The sequence below is a fragment of the Odocoileus virginianus genome, chromosome 5, assembly GCF_023699985.2.
Source record: "Odocoileus virginianus isolate 20LAN1187 ecotype Illinois chromosome 5, Ovbor_1.2, whole genome shotgun sequence".
Lineage (NCBI taxonomy): Eukaryota > Metazoa > Chordata > Mammalia > Artiodactyla > Cervidae > Odocoileus > Odocoileus virginianus.
In genome coordinates, this window is record NC_069678.1 from 28,316,048 (window position 1) to 28,338,555 (window position 22,508).

Below are 22,508 nucleotides of genomic sequence, written 5' to 3' on the forward strand. Positions count from 1 at the left end.
AAACAACTAAAGGAATCTTCTAAAATGTAACAAAGCGTTGATTGCAATTACAATTATTAAGTATATGTGTTTTTTATGCTTTTTTGAGTTTTACAGTTTGATTACTTCTTATAACTTTTACCAAAAATTAATGAATTATGAGAAGTTATATATTACAATCATAGAAGAAACAAAACACATTTTATTTCTCTGGGTGTATGTATTTAATTCAATTCAAATTTTATAATTTAGAATCAGCATGAATTGCAATAAATGGATCTTCAGCAGAATTACTAATAGAAAAATGAGCTTTGCCATCACTGGAAACACTGATTTGAATCCCTGTACAACTGTTACCACTTTTATCTCCAGAAATAACATCACAATATGTACCAGCAGGAAGACCAGTTTGCAAAGTTGCAGATAATGCACTGTAAAAATAAAATTTAAGATTTAAATGAATTCAACACAATTAAGCAAGAATACGGACTCTCTAAAATAGTTTAACTGTGTGCTATAGAACTTTAAGCAGTCAAGGTGTCAATGAAAATAAAATTCAAACATAAAGATTTCTCCAATGGTTGTAACTAGTTTTCTCAGGGTCAACAAAATTCTTATAGAAGATTTAGGAATTTTCTAGTCAATAGTAAATATTATACAAAAAATAAAGTTGAAGAGTATCAGTGAAGATTTGCATGACCTGCTTCACTTAGAGAAAATAATTTTAAATTACTTTAAATGTATCCTCATCTAAACTTAAGAAAATACTGATTATTTTCAAGAACTTAAATTTGGTTGTTTCCTCAAAAATCTTCTTTTCAAGAGGTTAAAATAAATTTGGGCTGGAGATAAAAATAATCTTGCATTTCTATAAAGAAGTATATAATTTTAAAATATAAAGCTGTCTCATAAATACGTTTCTTCCCTCTCCCTGACAGCTCAATTAATAAAGAATCTGCCCACAATGCAGAAGATGTGGGAGACACAGGTTTGATGCCTGGGTCAGGAAGATTGCCTGGACAGGAAAATGGCAATCCACTCTGGTATTCTTGCCTATAAAATCTCATGGACAGAGGAGCTTGGCATGCTACCGTCAATAGGGTCACAGAGTCAGACAGGACCGAGCACATATACACGTATAACAAAAGACAGGGAAAAAAAGGGCTAGTAATGGATTCTTGGGGAAGATAAGTATATACTTTATTTATTTATTATTTTTATTTTTTGCCAGTAAAATATCCTTTGGGCAAAGAGTTAGCTAAACATGGGTGGAATCTAGTTGGTACTAAAACATTACAAGTGCTTGCAAAGACGACTTCTGAGCTATAATTTCATATGTGAGGGAAACAGTATAATGGAGGCAGAGAATATGTTTCACAAATGAAAAGCCAGTAATGAGATGTCTCAGAACTAAAAGTAAAAAGTCTCCTGAGGTGAATCAATGACCATAATATACATATTCATCATAAATATATATATGCTTTAAAAAGTATTATTTGTCACAGAGAGATGGGAATGTGAAAAACAAGACTAAAGAACTACATACTAAAGTAGGTGAAAAAAAGAGAAAAAAAGACATTTCAGATCTGAGGCAGTAATTTTCCATTATTGATTTTTAAAGTTTTATAAGATATTCTTCTATGGATTTCATGACCTTTTATATTAATGACTTTGTATATTTTGGGGGGCTTCTCTGGTGGCTTAGATAGTAAAGAATCTGCATGCAATGCAGGAGACCTGGGTTCAGTCCTGGGGTCAGGAAGATCTCCTAGAGGAGGAAACGGCTACCCATTCCAGTATTCCTGGAGAATTAGATGGACAGAGGAGCCTGGTGGGCTACAGTCCATGGGGTCGCAAAGAGTTGGACATGACTAAGTGACTAACAAGTGTATATTTTATGTGAGGTGTATATGTAAGCAGTACACATGCATCACATCTGCCCATGATGTGAAGAGTGCACAAAATATGACTCCACTTAGAAAAGAAAGCCATTATAGAGGAGATCAAAAAAAATCAGTCATCATCATTTTTCTTGTGACCCTTTTCTAATCATTATGTTTTCTTTATCTGCCATCTAAAGAATTTTTCAGATGTGACAAAAGTAAATGAGCAGGAAAAGAATAAACCAAGAATAGATTAGCATAAAATATTATTTGTAATTTATCTACTTACCTGTCATCATTGTTAAAGACAATGAATCCTTTGTTTCCTCTTCCAAAAGCTACTTGGTTGCTGCCATTATCCCACCAGTTTGTAAAAGGCTGACCATTAACTACATTACGGAACATTACCATGTTCCTAAAAACAAAAGAGTATGTGAAACGCTGATGATACTTCAACAATTTAAAACAAAACAATGGACTTCCCTGGTGGCTCAGTAGTGGAATATCTGCCCCCCAAGGCAGGAGAAATGGGTCTGATCCCTGATCCAGGAAGATCCCACATGCCACGGAGCAACTAAGCCCATGAGCCACAACTGTTGGGCCTGTGCTCTAGACCTCGGGAACTGCAATTACTGAGCCTGCAAATGCCCTAGAGCCCATGCTCAGCAACAAGGGAAGCCACCTCAGTGAGAAGCTCCCACACCACAACAAAGAGGAGCCCCGCTCACTACAAGGAGAGAAAAGCCTACATAGCAACAAAGATGCAGCTCAGTCAAAAACCAACAAATAAATAAAGCTATTTTTAAAATGCTAAGAAAGTTTACTATTAGAGAATGTGTCCAAATAAGTATTCCTACCTTATTTGACGCCATCGATGTTCACAGACCCAGTCATTGCCACAAGTAGTATCTGCATTAATAGTGACTTCTTTAATTACTCCATTATTATTTGGTGGCCCGATCCAATCATTAACATCCTCAATTAGTAAAAAAAAATAATAATCAATTTTAAAGCTCACATTTTTAACATTACATGTGTCCTTATTTAGGACATCAAACCCAATGTGTCCTGATTGTGTTTTTGTAGTGGCTTCACTTAGAATTCAACTTGTTCAGGATTTTTACTAAGTATATCTTCCCCCTAACTTCTCATTCACTAGTGCCATATTTCAAACAAGAGTATGATTTTTTTTGTCTCTCATTCTTTACCAAGGAATTGTAATGACTTCTTAGTATCATAGACAGTGTGATGCTATTGAAATGGCAAGGACTTTAGTGTTAGAAAATGCAGGACTAAAAGATAGGTTCCATTACTACTAGCTGAAAGACTTAGTTAATATACATAACTTCTATGCCTCATTTTCCTCTTCTGTAAAATAAAGATATTATTAGTTACTATAAAAGTTAAATAAGGTATGTAAACATCTTTGTACATGATAATTGCTAATAAATAAATGTTTCTTTAATCTTTTTCCAATAAAAGTTCTAATCAAAATATCAAAATACTCTTTACTAAATTGACCAAATTTTTATTATTGTGCTTTTCTAATTGGTACTTTCAAGGTAATCATAGGAAAAAATAGATTATGTCTAGGAAGGTTATCAATATCTGTCTTAAGTCATATGGTATGATAAAAGATGGACAAGCTAAGAGTTGTTAGCATGCAGAAGTCATGGAGAAGACTTTATAGGAAAAGGAGAAATGAACATATGCCATGACTCCTGCTACCAGAAAGAAGACTAATTAGTGGAAATTATAAGAAATTGATTCAATATAAAGGGAAATATCCTAAATATTTAGGATATCTAAGTCTATCTAAGATTAGAATGAGTTGCTGTACAAAGTAGTAGTGGACTTCTCAATTTGTAAAGAACCTACTAGAAACTAGAGGAATATTTATCCAGTTCAGAGTGAAGAGAATTTTCTACTTCAAGTATGAAGTTGCTGTATGACTCTACATTTGAAATCTTCAGTTTGAAAAGAAAACTTCCCACTAACTTTCTAAATAACTTAAGTCCTTATTTCTCAGTTTCTTTTTAAAATATTTACTCAGATTAATGTCCTTACCATACTGCTCAAATTTTTCTGATTTTTAGCATTTTCAGAATAGTTAGCAAATTTCTATTTAATAAATGTATTTTCCTTCCTGCTATACTTTCCCTACTGAACTTCGACTCAACTAGATAATGCCTTTGTATTCAACAAAACTTTCTTTAAAAAAGTATTTGATACTTATATTGTGCATACCATGAGCAGGTACTATTTTAAGTTTCTTTGAAGTGTTAATTTGTAATCCTCATATCAACTCTATGAAGCAGGTACTTATGAGAGTACACGTTTTATTCATTGTATCCTTATTTTTAAGTGGTATTTTTTAGAGTGTGTGGGCAAGAGGATATATTTCTCATACTTTGAAATAGCTTACATACTCTTTATCCAGAGATCATTCATTTTTATTTTTTTAAATATGCACTGCATTGTTACAAGAACCCTGACTCAGGTTCTCACTTAATAAATATTTGATAAAATAAATAGCGAATGTTATAGCATTGTGGGAAATTATAACAAAATTAACTTCTTTTTCTTGAGAAGAAGATATTTTGAACAACACCAAAACTTACTTTTCCGTCCACAAAATGTCTTGTCCAACGGTAGCTTGACATTACTCGTGTAAATCCATAGGGATGAGCGAGCATAAATCCTACTCCCATTTTGTACATTCTAAAAGGCATAAAATTATCTTATTATAAAAGAAAATAATACTTTTAATACCATTAAAATGGTAGGTTTAAAAATGGGGAACTTTGTTTCTTACCTGGCATCCCAGAATGTAAGAATAGATGCTCCGCCAGCTCCATGCCCTCGCTGATTGTCATGGTTATCAACAAAGACAAGTGCCCTGTCAGAAGGCATGAAACCCCAGCCTTCTCCCCAGTTCCTATTAAAAAAAGAAAATCTTAAGAACATATATATGTATTCTTTTACAATAACTTTAGAATAATCAAAATGTGCATTTCTTTCAGTATTGCACTCTTTAATGAAATTCTCTCTCTCTAGTTAAATGATTATTCTGTAGGGTTTTAAAATTTTTTAATTTTTTAAATTAATTTATTTTAATTGTAGAATAAACTGAGCTTTTTAAAATTACAAACTATATATATATATATATAATATCTACAGATATATTCCATGCATGTATATATGTAGAAATTACTTGAGTTACGTTCATGTTATAGGAATTTTGCTATAAAACTTATATTAGAAGTTTTAGCATATTATAGTTTAGATGGAGTTCAGAAGGGCCAACCAACATCCATACCATTTTATACAGAATTGCAAATTGGATTAAATAAGCTTCAACATTATATTGTTATAAACATTTTAATATTTGAAATTAATTAATATATGTAAAGTCTATACAATGGCCACATTGTAGGAGCTTCATAAATTATAGAATCACTTTAACAAGAATCTGGCTTTCACAAATTATGTGCAAACATTAATTAAATCTAGTACAGTCATATAATGCATAAATTACAATCTCTAGATTGGTGTTGGGTCCCTAAAAAACTTCCTTGTGATTGATATTCTAAATAAGAAAGATTATCACTTGGAATGTGGGGATATACAGCACTTGTTATTAGTAAATGAATCCTTGAAATTTGTCTAAATAAGAAGGCACTAAGAAGAAAACTCCTATTAGGGTAACATCACAAATAAATCTATGAAATAATTCAAAGGATAAAACATATTTTGTTTACTTTAAGTAAGCCATCTTCTCTCCACTCCACTTGCGAATAACTGTTCCTAGTTTTGCACCATATTTAAATTCTGTCACACGGCCATTTCCAAAGTACTCACTGCTTGTAATTGCCTCACCGCCCAGATCAATTACCTTGTAGAAATGAAGAAGAAAATAACAATTTAAATAAGAATTTTAACTAAGTTAAAATTACATTAAAAATAGTTCTATACTATTTTATATTATATGAAATGCCCCAAATGGTTTTCCTTATATCAACAGTCTCATTTATCTTTGCTAAAATATATCTATCCTACAGTAGTAAAAGTAACATGACAAAGTAACTTGTCCTGTGAGAATGCTGACCTAATTTAGACTTGCACATAAATTATAAGATTAGCTCATACTTGTACAGCACTTAATATCTGGCTGGTAATATTTCTTGCTACTTGATAAATATCATCTCTTCAAATCTCCAAAGTAAACAAAGACATAACCATTATCATTATTCCTTTCAATAACTTCTGAAAAAATTGTTGTTCAGAGAGGTTAATGAATCAGCCTAAACAAACACACCTAATGGTGATTTTGCCAAAATTTAGAGTCAGATATTCTGTCTTAAGAAAACTATATTATTATCTGTCTTCTATAATGGCCTCTGGGGAAATGATACATGACATGGAGATTTTTGCAGCCTAAATAAATTTTTGTCATTTGGATAACAAACCTCTTGTGATAGAGTTAGACGTACAGTCCTTGAATAAAAGGAGGTTAAGGAACATTCTTCTATGTAAATGATTCAGCCATTAAGCTAAAGAAACTGCATTTTAAATTAAATCTGCCATTTATTTTCTGATGAATTATTGATGATGAACTATTTTCTAAAGAATAATAAATGGTCATATTTTATATGGACACATATATATGTATATATACATATTGACATACCTCCTGGTAAATGAAAGGTTTACTTCCTGAAGGAAACCACTGTGTGTTTAGATTATGCAGTTTATCCAAAACTGCCTTTATGTCTCCAGGCCACATGTGCTTAGAAGCATCAATTCGGAACCCTGCTACACCAATGTCAATGAGATGGTTTAGATAGTTAGCAATCGTGGAGCGCACATAATCTTTCTCCAGGGCAAGATCAAGAAGACTAACCAGACGACAATCCCTGACCTACGGAGGTAAAAAATTTGTGATTGATACATAAAACATCACCTTCACTTGAGAATCCATTCAATTATTCATTCATTTATTCATTAATAGATATTTCAATAGTGATTTTTTTGCACCAGTCTCTGGGGATATTGACCTTCTAGTATTGACATACCTTTGAAATATTTTTCATTATAAAAATGGAGAAAATGGAGAAAAAGTGGATGAGTTTTTCCATTTTGAAAAGTTAAATTGAGGAAAATGTTTTGAATGTTGATATGAGATTCTGAAATCAGACTTGGGATGCTGTTTTCCTAAACACTCTAAACTAACATTTAAAATGGAGATCAATGAGCTACATATGGATAATAAAAGATGTAGATAGATATTTTGCTAAGTACCTGATAAGCATCATTATAGCTCTCAATATCTCCACTTCCAGTTTTACATTTTCCATCATTAAAATCCCAACCAGAGTATGGGACTGCTGGAAAATCCTCACTTCCAGGATTGAAGTAACTTCCACAAGTACTTCTTGTTCCCGCACTCACACCACTTCCAGTCATATGATTAATTACAGCATCCACATAAATGCGGACCTGAAAGGGAAAATTTCCATTTCAGTTTGACTTACAGATATAAATTTATAATATTATTAATTAGATTTTACAGCACATTGATAACATTCCAAAGTACTTCTTTGTTATTTTATAATTTATCTTACAATAAAAACAGTCAAGTGTGAAAAGAAATCATTGTGAATTGAAGCCCTATAAGCGTTCTAGAACTTGGAAAATGTTTATACATATAATAAATTAAGAGAACCCCAAGCTACCAGAACTGTGAAAAAATGCAGAGAGACCTTTTTTTGGCAGTAGATAGGAATCAGTTGAGGCAAGAGAGATTATTATTAGTTATTGAAATTTCCATAGGTCATCCTAAGAAATAAGAAGCCAGACTCTACTATCTATTTAGGATCAGAAGAATAAAGGTAGATATTGTCTCTCATCTCCTTCATGAATCACAGCCATGTTGTGGCAAAAATGGTCTTGTGTAACTCAATGAAGCTATGAGCCATGCCATGAAGGGTCACCCAAGATGGATGGCTCATAGTGAGAAGTTCTGACAAAATGTGGCCCTCTGGAGGAGGGAACAGAAAACTACTCCAGTGTTCTTGCTGCAAGAACTCCATGAACAACACAAAGAGGCAAGAAGATATAGCATCGGAATATGAGGACCCCAGGTTAGAAGGTGTCCAATATGCCACTGAGAAGAGTGAAGGGCAATTACTAATTGCTCCAAAAGAATGAAGTGGCTGTACCAAAGTGGAACAATGCACAGTTATGGATATGTCTGGTGGTGAAAGATCTGATGCTGCAAAGCACAATATTGCATAGGAACCTGGAGAGTTAGATCCATGAATCAAGGTAAATTGAACTTGGTCAAGCAAGAGATAGCAAGAATATACATCAACATCATGTTAGGCATCAGTGAATTAAAATGGATGGGAATGTGCAAATTTAATTCAGATGCCCATTACATCTACTACTGTGGGCAGGAATCCCTTAGAAGAAATGGAGTAGCCTGCATAGTCAAGAAAAGAGTCTGAAATGCACTACTTGGATGCAATCTGAGAAACAATAGAATAATCTCAGTTTGTTTCCAAGGCAAACCATTCAACATTACAGTAATCCAGTCTAAGGCCCAGCCACTGAAGCTGAAGGACCTAAAGTTGACTGGTTCTCAAAGACCTACAAGACCTTTTATAACTAACACCAAAAAATAATATCCTTTTCACATGGGATTGGAATGCAAAAGCAGGAAGTCAAGAGATATCCTGAGTAACAGACAAGATACCTATATATTCTTTGTAGTTAAAGATCGAAAAGCTCTACGTGTCCAGCAAAAAACAAGATCTGGAGCTGACTGTGGCTGACATGGGGTCCTTATTGCAAAATTCATGCTTAAATTAACAAAAGGAGGAAAAACCACTAGGCCATTCAAGTATGACCTAAATCAAATTCCTTATAATTATACAGCAGAGGTGATGAACAGATTCAAGGGATTAGATCTGATAGACAGAGTGCCTGAAGAACTATGGATAGAGGTTTGTATAATTGTCTAGGAAACAGTGACCAAAACCATGACAAAGAAGGGAAAAAAAAAGACACAAAAAGGCAGCGTAGCTGTCTGAGCAGGCTTTAGAAATAGTTGAGGAAAGAAGAGAAGCAAAAAGCAAGGGAGAAAGGGAAAGATATATCCAACTGAATGCTGAGTTCCAGGGAACAGCAAGGAGATTAGAAGGCCTTCTAAAATGAACAATGCAAAAAAGGATAGGAAAACAGAACTCTTCAAGAAAACTGGAGCTACCAAGCAAACAGTTCATGCAAAGATGGGCTTGACAAAGGGCAGAAATGGTAAGGATTTAACAGAGGCAGAAGAAATTAAGAAGAGGAGGCAAGAATACAGAGAAGAACTATTAAAAAAACAAAGGTCTTAATGACCCTGATAACCAGGATGGTGTGGTCACTCACCTAGAGCCAGACATCCTTGAGTGTGAAATCAAGTGGCCTTTAGGAAGTATTTCTACAAAGAAAGCTAGTGAAGGTGTTGGAATTGAAGTTGATTTATTTAAAATACTAGAAGATAATGCTATGAAAGTGCTGCACTGAATATGTCAGCAAATTTTGAAAACTCAGCAGTGGACACAAGACTGGAATAGGTCAAGTTTTATCCCAATCCTAAAGAAGAGCAGTGCCAAAGAATGTTCAAACTACAGTACAATTACTCTCATTTTACATGCTAACAAGGTTATGTTCAAATCCTTCAAGCTAGGCTTCAGCAATATGTGAACCAAGAACTTCCAGATGTAAAAGCAGGATTTTAGAAAAGGCAGAGAAACCAGAGATCAAATTGCCAGCTCTCATTAGATCATAGAGAAGCAAGGAAATTCCAGAAAAACATCTGCTTCATTGACTATGCCAAAGCCTTTGACAGTGTGGATCATAACAAACTGTGGAAAATGCTTAGACAGATGGGAATAGCAGACCGCCTAACCTCTCTTCTGAGAAAACTAAGTGCGGGTCAAGAAGCAACAGTTAGAATCTTACATGGAAGAACTGAATGGTTCGAAATGGGGAAAGGAGTAAGATAAGGCTGTATATGGCCACTCTGTTTATTTAACTTCTATGCAGAGTATATAATGAGAAATGCTGGGCTGGATGAATCAAAAGCTGTATTCAAGGATGCCTGGAGAAATATCAATTACCTCAGATATGCAGATGATACCACTCTAATGGCAAAAAGTGAAAAGGAACTAAAGAACCTATTGATAAAGGTGAAAGAGGAGAGTGAAAAAGCTGACTTAAAACTCAACATTCAAAAGACTAGATCATGGTATCCGGTCCCATCACTTCATGTCAAATAGTAGGGGAAAAAGTAGAAGCAGTGACAGATTTTATTTTCTTGGGCTCCAAAATCACTGTGGATGGTGACTGCAACACTGAAATTAAAAGACCGCTTTTTGATGAATGATTGGCTCTGAGGCTCCTGCCACACTCTAGAAATATTAGTGCAGCTGCTTTAAAAAAAAGAAAGAAAGAAACTGCGTGTCTAGTCACTTATTTCTCTAAAATTAGCTCATTGTCTGGAATTCAATCTTCTCTCAATATACTTGTTCTAGAACATATGTACAGAGCAAATGTAAACAGATTTGAAGGAGGACCAGGAAAGACAGTTAATATTAAAGAAAAATGTATGTTTTGGCTTCACGTTTAACTTTTTTTTAAGTTGCATGAATGGAAAAAACAAACAAATCCCGTATACAGGATCTGTAAAACTATCTTGTCTATTTAAGTTTCTTGCTCAAACCCCATGCAAACTAGAAGTCAGTGTGGTACATGGCCATATTCAAATACCTAAGAGTCAAGCAACTGACACTTTGGTTTGAAGAACCTAATCCTTTCTTTCAAAGTAGACACTACCATACTGCATTCTTACTGAGGATTTTGTCTATTCATATGTTGCCATGAATTATCTCTACCACCTTTTCAAGAATCAAAACCAGCTTGATTTGGGAATCTTCTCTTTTCCAAATGAAATAGAGATGTAATACTTAACTCTCCTTGGTGTTTGTAGATATTGTCTTGTGCATTCCATTTAAAACCATAATCTAGTTTGTAAAAGAGATGGTGACACATGTCAATAAGGCATCAATGACAAAAAAAAAAAAAAAAATGGAAGGAAAGCCATGACAAATCTAGGCAGTGTGTTAAAAAAGCAAAGACATTACTTTGCTGACAAAAGTCAGTATAGCCAAAACTATGGTTTTTTTCAGTAGTAATGTATGGATGTGAGAGTTGGACCTTAAAGAAGGCTGAGTACCAAAGAATTGATGCTTTCAATCTATGGTGCTGGAGAAGATTCTTGAGGGTCCCTTGGACTGCAAGGAGATCAAAGCAGTCAATCCTAAAGGAAATCAACCCTGAATATTCACTGGAAGGACTGATGCTGAAGTTCCAATATTTTGGTCATGTGATATGAAGAGCCAAGTCACTGGAAAAACCATGATGTGGGAAAAGATTGAAGGCAAAAGGAGAAGAGGACAGAAGAGGATGAGAAGATTAGATAGCACCACTGACTCAGTGAACATCAATTTGAGCAAATAGCAGGAGATAGTGAAGGACAGGGAAGCCTGGCATGCTGCAGTTCATGGGGTTACAAACAATCGGACACAACTTAGTGACTGAACAACAACAATTGTCTCTCATTATGCTCCTCATCAAGGAGAAAATAATTACAAACCATCATAGTACTTGTGGGAAGGAATACCCAAGAATTATGGGTGTCCATACAACTCACATGAAAGAAACAGCAAATGTTGTAAGTGGAACTTCTAATTCCTAACTGGAAAAGTGTTCCCCAAAAATGTGTACAACCAGAATGGTTAAAAGTTGATGTTTTGCTTTATAAAATAAAACTTAAACTTATACATTAGTTGAAGTCTGTGGTCTTAAACTTTTAATTACATCTTCTTTAGTGGATAAATTGTACATATACAAATAGTTATAATAAATAAACATAAGGTAACAATTACATTTTAATTTATAGCTAAAGCATGAGGTAAATTTTACATGTATGAAAACTGTTCTTAAAAGGAACAAGAGACAAGGGAGAGAAATTATTTTTCTGTGTCGTATGTTTAAAGGAAACTTTAAGTCACTTACACCAACATTGTTACATCTGGTCACCATGTCTTTGAATTCATTTTCATTTCCTGATCTTGTACATAACTTGTAGCTAACTGGTTGGTATCTTTCCCACCAAGGTCTTGAAGGGTCAGTAATCACAGCGTTTTCATTGGGTGGGGAGACCTACAAATAAAACAATGTTAATAAGTATCAGTTTATGACTCACTTTATATCACTGAGAGAAGGCAATGGCAACCCACTCAGTACTCTTGCCTGGAAAATCCCATGGATGGAGGAACCTGGTGGGCTGCAGTCCACGGGGTTGCGGAAGAGTCAGACACGACTGAGCGACTTCACTTTCACTTCACTTTATATCACTGAATATTCTCTAAATTAATCAATAGTCTAAAATTATGTCTGAATCTTTGGTAACTACATTTCTTTAAAATTGGTTGAAAATATTAACATTGCATTGGAAATATCCTGCTGAAAAAAATTTATCTTAGAAATAAAACATAAAGTCACCAACAATTTCAAATTTTTTTCTTCCTCAGAAAGCTTTTATTTAGAGTACTTAACTGTGAAGTAAAATGTCCTAGCTTTCAGACACGGAGGATACTACCACTTACTCTCAGCACAGCAAAGTCTGCAATTTATACAATGAACAATACTCACCTGAACCCCTCCAAATCCTTTGGGGGCTAAGTATCGCTCACATTCAAGAGCAATATCGACCCAGCGCCATTCAAACAGATGAACAATGGATGTCCGTCCAGATTTGACGTGTGGGTCATACTGAGCCCAGCAGAACCCAATCGCTGAAAGCAACAGGAAAAACTTCATTTTGCTTTGAAGTTGTCAGTGTTCTTTCCAGCAACTATTTATATTCCTATAAGAAGTATATATTACAAAGTAAATGTTAACATGAACAAACATTTGAGCACAAACTGTTTATTCATAATCTGAAAAGAAATATTGATAATAATTTAAACAGATGAAGAACATCCATAAAATCTCCCAGGAATGCCATCTAAATGAGCTTTAATAACAATGTTTTCCTTATTGTGAGAATATTAACCTTTTAAACATCTGGCATTATATATATATAAAGTGTGTAATCATGTATTATTTAACTAGGATTAGATCTTATATCTAAAGTCCTTCACTAATAGAAGGAAAATAACAATTAGAGCCACCTGAACTCACAGTCAAAATATTGCCCTATCTATTGCAAACATTTGCAGTGTTTCAATTTCAAAATGAACAAAATATTCAGTTCAGTTTTGGTTTCACCCCCAACCAAAATTTTTCATTATTAAAGTTTCTGCATTAAGAAGTTAAGTTTCAATACAACATTTTATTGAGGTTAATAGTAGATTTAGTCATACATACAATCATAGAATATCAGATATATCAAGAGACTAAATAAAGAGAAGTTAATTCTGTGGTTTCTTTTACATTAGGACATTATCACAGGACTCAAGTTTGACCAAATATAAGATCTTAAGGTTTATTCACTCCAGGAATGCACACAGAACATCTGAGCAAACCCCTTAGTGAAAGTATTGCATCAAAACATCTATTCTGATGTTCTGGATTTTTTTCAAAACTATAGATTTTACCATGAAAAGCAGTGTCACTGTGAAAAACTTTGGATTTAGATAAGGTAAGTAATTAAATGCTAACGATCACAGTACTGAGGTAAAGCATGTTTCACAATATAAGCATCGATGCATTTACATTCTACTTCTAATCTTAAAAATACATTAGGGTAACCAAGTGAGGCAACAAGTCAATTCTCAGTAGACTTACTTATATGTCGATTGAGTAGGGGGCTTTGAACAGCATTAAGGGTCAAAGTGAGCCTGGAGTGATGATTCTAGATAATCAAAAAAGAAACAAAGAATAGATCTGATGATTGAAATAATTCTAACAGCTATCTAATTTCTAACAGAAAATGATAAAAGTCATTGGGAATTCTAAAGTGTTTCTGCTTGCCTACAGGGGGTGTTCCATTCTATTTTAGTGTTGAGATCACCAGCCCAGGTTGGATGCCTGAGACAAGTGCTTGGGGCTGGTGCACTGGGAAGACCCGAAGGGATGGGATGGGGAGGGAGGTGGGAGGGGGGAGCGGGATGGGGAACACATGTAAAGCCATGGCTAATTCATGTCAATGTATGACAAAAACCACTACAATATTGTAAAGTAATTAGCCTCCAACTAATAAAAATAAATGAAAAAAATAAATAAATAAAATAAAGAAATTAAGATCATTTAAGGATCTGAAAAAAGCTGTGAAAAATGCAGACACAACACAAACAGAATTTGGTATAAAAAAAATAAATAAATAAAAAATAGAAAACTGAAAAAAAAAGATTCTATGGCCTTAATCTGCAGTAATACAGTTGTTTGTTGTTCTGAGAATAAGAGGAGACAGTGGAGTTTTATCTTGGAATTCAGGAAAATTTAACGTCCATAAAATCCATACACCCAACATTCCCAGTCAGAAATATTTTGTGGTGGGATTAACATGATCAGAGCTGTAATAACAATAGCATTTAACTAAAGAAAAAAAAAAAAGAACTGAGAGACAAGACTTCTCTCTTTCCCAAGAAATTAGGAAATTCTGAAGAAAGGACTCATGAAAAAAATAAAGGCAAAACTTGATCAAATTATTAAGGGTAAGAGGTGATTCTGAATAATATAAATGCCTCTATCTCTAAGATGGATTGTGGTCAAGTTCCCATAGATTGTTTGGTAAAGTCTAGAGAAGGAAACTACGCATGTAAAGTGAAATTCTTTATAATATAAATAAATTAAAAGGTGACGATGATAGGATACTTAGGCAATATAGTGTTGCAGGAAAGCGATTCCTAGTAGACTAAAAAAGACTGGCACTAAAGAGCTCTATTTTGGCTTTGGTGTGGAAGTGTGGTTTCAACAGCACAGTCTTTTAACAAGGAAACAGCATCAGCAGGAAAGAGGCTGGTGGTCTATATTAGTTAAGAGGTAGTTCCACTTGGTAGCTTAATAGGCATCAAGGAAGCCATAATGCAAACAAGGAAAATGGCAGGTTGCCACATAGTCAGAAGAAAACAATTATGTTTGAAATATCGTGTCACATCTTCCAGGTAGAGAATCTGGAAGACTTTGAGGGCAAGCTGTCAGTGCCACAGTAAATAGAGTTTGAGACATATCATGAAACATGTGAATCTTCAGACACATCTTCACTGAGACCAGAGTGCTGATATGAATACTTAACTGAGCAAACAAAGATTTTGGTTAAAGAAGCTATTTTATTCAGCAAATTTGCACTGTCAGGGAAAATAACAAATGAATTAATTTTGAGTTTAGGATATAGTGAAAAATTAAGATCACATGGAGTAGATCACCCTTGAAATGAGGGGTTATGTGTATGCCAGCAAAGTGATATGGTAAGTGAGTCCAGAAAAGAGAATTTTGGAGATATACTGTACAGCAAAAAGAAGCAAAGGAATTAATAGGAATGCTTTGGATTTGAAGTGATAAAAACAATCCAGTAAAATATGTTAGTTCTGTGAATAGGAAGTAAGGGATACAGATGGCTTTGGACTGGAATTAAAAATGCAAAAAACCTCAAGACATTTTTTTGTCTCTATCTCTTGTCTCTGCATTCCTATGTCTTGGCTTAATTCTCAGGCAGGCTTTTGCTGCACAGTGGCAAAACTGTTCAAACACAAAGTTTACTTCCGACCAGTCTGGAAAACTCAGAAAAAAAAACAAGCACATCTTTCTCAACAGTTTAAGCCAAAGATTCAAGACTGATTCTTAATTGGTTTCTGACTTGGTTTATAAACCCATCCCTGAACAAAATATTGTGACAAGGAAATGGATTGTCTTGATTGTCCCAACCTAGATCATATGCCAACCACTACAGGTGAGAAATAAGGCTGACTATGCCTTAACAGACAGGGCTTCCCTGGTGGTTCAAACGATAAAGAATCTGCCTGTGATTCAGGAGACCTGGGTTTGATCCCTGGGTCAAGAAGATCCCCTGGAGAAGGGAATGTAAACCCACTCCAGGACTCTTGTCTGGAGAATTCCTTGGACAGAGGAGTCTGGTGGACTACAGTGTATGGGATTGCAAAGAGTCGGACACGACTGAGTGACTAACACTTTCACTTTCATACCATAACAGAACAGGTGAAATATGGTCTCTGTAATTTCTTAACAGGAAAGCTGTGTGCTGTTACCAAAAAAGGAGATGTTTGACAAGGATAAATATTCATCACATTGCACATGTTGAAATCTTCTGTTCATGTAGATAATATCCTAGAAGATATTATCACTAAAAGTCATTGATAACTATGGAAGCTATATAATCAGGATGATGGTAATGGAAAGTATTGTGCACATATAAGTATGCTAATACATTGGTAATTTAGTATACTATGTTTGTCTTGAAATGTCTATTATAAAAGCTGAGTTTGGTTTTTGTTTGATATTTCACATATATACTTGCCTTTGTTATTTTTGTCCTGTATTATTATTCCAAATTCTGAAGATTTTTTCCATATGACTTTGAGATTCTTCCTATTAAAGTACATAGGGTATATTTTCTTCCTCAAATGACGTTATCCTCAAAGCCACTAAATACAGCTTTTAGGCTGATCCACATGTCTTCCTTTAATCAATGGAATATTTTCACACTGAAGCAAGCAAAGGCTTTATGTGTCCTTTCATGATTGGACTTGGTCCCTGTATTTCTGCCTTGAACCATGAAAAGAATATACCTTGAGTAGCCACTGATTGAAGAAAATGGACCAGATGTGACTTTAACTGACAGCCTGAAGTCAAGTCCAGGTAAACTGCAGCATGAAGCAGAGATATCTCAAATAGCCTGCAGACCTCAGAGCAAGAAATATAAACATTTGTTGTTTTAACTGCCTGAGATTTTGAGTTTATTGATTATGCAGCATTACTGAAACTGAAAACTATTCAACTTTTTACACTATTTGTGAGTTACATTCTACTTATTTTCAATATTATGCATTGTTGTATAAAAATAGTGCTGTAAAAATAGTAAGAAGATTTTGACATATTATAGATTATTTCATAATACAGGCTTTCCAGGTAGCACTAGTGGTATAGAATCCACATGCAAATGCTGATATGCAAGAGACAAAGGTTAGATCCCTGGGTGGGGAAGATCCCCTGGAGTAGGAAATGGCAACCTGCTGCAATATTCTTGCTTGAGAAATCCCATGGACAGAGGAGCCTGGCAGACTCCATGAAGCTGCAAAGACTTGGACATGACTGAACACACATACATACATTTCAGAAATGACTTTTACAAAATTTAACTGTTAAACCTCTCAGAAACGGCCTTCCCTTGTGGCTCAGTTGGTAAAGAATCTGTCTGCAATGCAGGAGACCTGGGTTCAATCCCTGGTTTGGGAAGATCCCCTGGAGAAGGGAACAGCTACTCACTCCAGTATTCTGGCCTGTAGAATTCCATGGACTATACAGTCCATGGGGTCGCAAACAGTCAGACACAACTGAGTCACTTTCACTTTGGGTTTCCCTAGTAGCTCAGACGGTAAAGCATCTGCTTGCAATGCAGGAGGCCCAGGTTTGATCCCTGGGTCAGGAAGATCCACTGTAGAAGGAAATCGCAACCCACTCCAGTATTCTTGCCTGGAGAATTTCATGGAAAGAGGAGCCTGGCAGGCTACAGTCCATGGGGTTGCAGAGAGTTGGACATGACTGAGTGACTAACACACACCCTCTCAAAAACATTTCCCATGTAAGGTACTGAAATTAAATATAAAAGTATAATATTTTAAAGGTTTCTTCCTGTGCTTAAGTTTAAAAGCAACATATCATGCTCCTATAGATATTTTCAAGCTGCTCAGGACAAGGAGGAAGAATTGTGAGGACAGGCAATCCAGTCCCTAAATACCCCTTTACAACTCCATACAGAGTAGCCTCATTACTATATTTTTCTTTTGGTAAGTTAAAAAACAAGTTTGTAACCTATTTGACTACATAATCATCTTAAATAGAAAATTACACAATTTCCCCTTACTCCTAAAGGTAATTTGTTTATATATACACTAATTAAATCCACATGTAAATAGCTAAAAAATAATAAATAACTATGGTAATGATTTATCATAGAGGAAATTTTCCTTTCCTGCACAGTCTAAATAACCACATTATAAAAAGTAGGCATTTTCCCTACCACCCCTCTAACCAAGTCTTTACTAGAATATGTCCCATGTTAAACATTGTTAATTTAAAAGATTCTAGCTATGTGTGAAGGGTACTCTTGAGAGAGGAAGTGAGATATTCTATCATTTGCATTCATAAGAGTCTCCATCTGTGGAATATATATGTTACTGCTAAATAGAAAATAAACATACTTCCAAGCAACTTTTCAGCTGGTGTGTAAGTAGAAATGATTATTACAGGTTTTGTCACTCAGAGCATTCTTTAGTCTTAAGTGGAAAATGATAGAGTAGGCAGAGACTGATATTTAGTGGCTGGAAGACTGCTCAGAGTCTACTTACATATCTTCCCTATTATGATATTACTACCAATACAGTCATACCTCTGAGTTAAGATTATTTCCAGGAGACTCTTAAAAGAATTATTAAAATTTAATTCAGTTAACATAAACATTATTAAGCCATTAAAGCTACGATTTTTCCAGTAGTCATGTATTGATGTGAGAGTTGGACTATAAAGAAAGCTGAGCACCAAAGAATTGATGCTTTTGAACTGTGGTGTTGGACAAGACTCTTGAGAGTCCCTTTAACAACAAGGAGATCAAACCAGTCAATCCTAAAGGAGATCAGTCATGAATATCCATTGGCAGGACTGATGCTGAAGCTGAAACTCCAACATTTTGGCCACCTGATGCGAAGAACTGACTCATTGGAAAAGATCCTGATGTTGGGAAAGATTGAAGGCAGGAGGAGAAGGGGACGACAGAGGATGAGATGATTGGATGGCATCACCGACTTGATGGACAGTTTGAGCAAGCTCGGGGAGTTGGTGATGGACAGGGAAGCCTGGCATGCTACAGTCCATGGGGTCGCAAAGAGTCAGACATGATTGAGCGACTGAACCTAACTGATTCTTGTGAGTTCTTCATGACCAAATGTTGCATAAGGGTAGGAAGGTTTCAAAAGGGAGATAAAATCAAAGACAGTCATGGGCCATAGATAGGAATTCCAGGATTCCAAAGCAAATTAAGTATTAGAGAGAGCTCTGAATATTTCTTAAAATGTCAGTAGTAAAGAATAGCGGAGAAGGCGGCAACCCACTCAAGTATTCTTGCCTGGAAAATCCCATGGACATTGGAGCCTGGTAGGCTGCAGTCCATGAGGTCGCGGAGATTCGGACATGACTGAGCGACTTCACTTTCACTTTTCACTTTCATGCATTGGAGAAGGAAATGACAACCCACTCCAGTGGTCTTGCCTGAAGAATCCCAGGGACGGCGGAGCCTGATGGGCTGCTGTCTATGGGGTCGTACAGAGTCGGACACGACTTAAGCAACTTAGCAGCAGCAGTAAAGAATAGAGAAAATGTGTAGAAAGAAACTGTAGTTGAGGTTCTTTTGTATTCATATTCTTTTCTTTATTAAAATTATTTATTTTGACACAAAATGCTTATTACACTTTTAAAACACAAAGAACCATGAAGGAGATTTATTTTTCCTTACTCAATTATTTTTTATTTTTTAAGGAATAGTTACTTTATAGAATGCTCTGGCTTCTCTCTGCCTTTCACTCACTAGAGGAGTGGGTAGTCTTCTGATTATTTGGAAGGAAATATTGCACATATATAGTTTAGTTCCTTCTCTTTCTCTTGGCAATGATTTTTATATGTTGATAAAGATATTTTGCATTTTTCTTCTGGAGTCACTCTGCCTTTCTAGGGGCCCTGCTCCAGTTCAGCCTGTTGAGTATAAATGTCTATTTAATTCTTAAGTTCACTGTTAAGACTGTCATTTGCCCACTGATAAAACTACAGAGAGAAGTAAGTCAGAAAGAAAAACATCAATACAGTATATTAATGCATACATATGGAATTTAGAAAGATGGTAACGATGACCCTATATGCAAGACAGCAAAAGAGACACAGATGTAAAGAACAGACTGTTGGACTCTGTGGGAGAAGGTGAGGGTGGGATGATTTGAGAGAATAGCATTGAAACATGTATATTATCATATGTGAAATAGATCACCAGTCCAGGTTCGATGCATGAGACAGGGCGCTCAGGGCTGGTGCACTGGGATGACCCTGAGGGATGGGATGGGGAGGGAGGTGGGAAGGAGGGTCAGGATGGGGAACATATGTACACCCATGGCTGGTTCATGTCACTGTATGGCAAAGCCAATACAATATTGTAAAGTAAGTAGCCTCCAATTAAAATAAAAAATAAATAAATTTTAAAAAAGAAAAACAAACAAACAAACAAACCTGTCCTCTGTCCATGGAATTCTTCAGGCAAGAATACTGGGGTGGATAGCCCTTTCCTTCTCCAGGGGATCTTCCCAACTCAGGGTCTCCTGCATTGCAGGTAGATTCTTTACTGTCTACTCATCAGGGAAGCTCTCTCTTATATTATTAACTTTTAAATAAAGGCAGTGGTTTGGTTTCTATCTTCCTTATGCCTTTCTTTGGTTTTTCAAAAAATTTCACCCCAGAAACTGGGACCATTTGGTAAATTTAAAACTAAACCTCTATGAAATGAAACTATATTTACCAAAATATGCTTTTCTCAGAAAAATTTCTATTTAGATATTAGTCTTTTTTATTTTCCTTCCCTTTGTTGACTTTTTTTTTTTTAACAAAAAATGGATACCAATTTCTTCATTGATTTGGTAACTTTAGAATACAAGGCAGAAAATACCCTGTAACAAATAATGCTTTTCCTTCTAAAATTTTCACTGAAGGATAATTTTGTTGGATATAATTTATTAATACTCATTATGATACAGGAAAACATTTTATAATTGAACTCTTTTCTACAAAGCCAGGAATATTCCTAAAACCATTAGTTTCTTGCAGATTGAGGGGTTTTTCAACATTTTATATCAAGCTTGAGGTGTCCCTGGACTGATAGTTGAATCAAGGGATAGTCCTATTATTTCCATCCCCAGTGATCTAAAAATAGTAAGCAGGAAGTAGGCTGTCATTCAAAATCAAATATTTCAACACACAATAGAAACTTGTAGTGAGGACTGACAAATACAGATTTACACAAACTTGAAAGGATTCATTTATTGACAGACCTACGTGCTAGTGGACTACAGTATAATTTAATTTCATTTAAATTGCACAGCTGGGGGCTGGAAGGAGGAGTATGGAAACCATAAAAGTAATGTAACTTAATAAACTAATTCTGATTATATCAATTAAAGACTGATAATTCCTAGAATTTCCCCATGGTAACATATAATTATCTTGCATAGGTAGTGATATTCTATATATTTGGAAATGCTATTGTTGGTATTAATACATCAAACCTAATAGGAAAGACTTGAGGGGAAATATATTAGTCTCTTTCTACTTATCCAAACTATTTTCCAATAGTATCTTATAAATCTCCTTCTACAGGCTCACTAATCAACTAACCTATTTATCACCACACAGTCTCTTTCATTCCTTTGTGCCTCTTTCACACCTTTTCTTCTTGGAAAACTCCTCCTTCTTTTCTCCTCCTTTTAAAACCTCCTTATCTTTTTTTTTTAAATTTAATTAGGTCCCATTTGTTTATTTTTGCTTTTATTTTCCATATTCTAGGAGGTGGGTCATAGAGGATCCTGCTGTGGTTTATGTCAGAGAGTGTTTTGCCTATGTTTTCCTCTAGGTGTTTAATAGTTTCTGGTCTTACATGTAGATCTTTAGTCCATTTTGAGTTTATTTTTGTGTATGGTGTTAGAAAGTGTTCTAGTTTCATCCTTTTATGTGGTTGACCAGTTTTCCCAGAACCACTTATTAAAGAGATTGTCTTTTCTCCATTGTATATTCTGGCCTCCTTTGTCAAAGATAAGGTGTCAGCTTCTGCATGACAAAGGAAACTATAAGCAAGGTGAAAAGACAGCCTTCAGAATGGGAGAAAATAATAGCAAATGAAGCAATGGACAAAGAATTAATCTCAAAAATATACAAGCAACTCCTGCAGCTCAATTCCAGAAAAATAAAAGACCCAATCAAAAAGTGGGCTAAAGAACTAAACAGACATTTCTCCAAAGAAGACATACAGATGGCTAAAAAACACACGAAAAGATGCTCAACATCACTCATTATCAGACAAATGCAAATCAAAACCACGATGAGGTACCATTACACACCAGTCAGGATGGCTGCTATCCAAAAGTCTACAAGCAATAAATGCTGGAGAGGGTGTGGAGAAAAGGGAACCCTCTTACACTGTTGGTGGGAATGCAAACTACTGCAGCCACTATGGAGAACAGTGTGGGGATTCCTTAAAAAAACTGGAAATAGAACTGCCATATGACCCAGCAATCCCACTTCTGGGCATACACACCAAGGAAACTA

General features: G+C 35.2%; 1 protein-coding gene across 1 annotated transcript; it reads right to left on the reverse strand.

Annotated features, from left to right (window-relative positions):
• Positions 1-208: 208 nt before the first annotated feature.
• LOC110145646 (pancreatic alpha-amylase) lies at positions 209-13,840 on the reverse strand. Its single transcript, XM_020906051.2, has 11 exons — positions 13,764-13,840; positions 12,627-12,840; positions 11,988-12,134; positions 7,164-7,361; positions 6,553-6,783; positions 5,624-5,757; positions 4,678-4,800; positions 4,484-4,583; positions 2,720-2,838; positions 2,152-2,277; positions 209-410 (listed from the first exon to the last, which is right to left on the reverse strand). Exons 2-11 carry the CDS (start codon positions 12,792-12,794, stop codon positions 221-223), a joined length of 1,536 nt encoding a protein of 511 aa, XP_020761710.2. The 5' UTR covers positions 12,795-12,840; positions 13,764-13,840; the 3' UTR covers positions 209-220.
• Between the last annotated feature and the right edge of the window lie 8,668 nt (positions 13,841-22,508).

Bases quoted from the DNA above. Each gene is read 5' to 3' on its own strand.
- LOC110145646 (XM_020906051.2), bottom strand. From the start codon at position 12,794: ATGAAGTTTTTCCTGTTGCTTTCAGCGATTGGGTTCTGCTGGGCTCAG. The intron at 12,135-12,626 runs GTGAGTATTGTT...TTTTATTTGTAG, and splicing joins AAGGATTTGGAGGGGTTCAG to GTCTCCCCACCCAATGAAAA. The intron at 7,362-11,987 runs GTAAGTGACTTA...TTTCCCTTTCAG, and splicing joins CCAGATGTAACAATGTTGGT to GTCCGCATTTATGTGGATGC.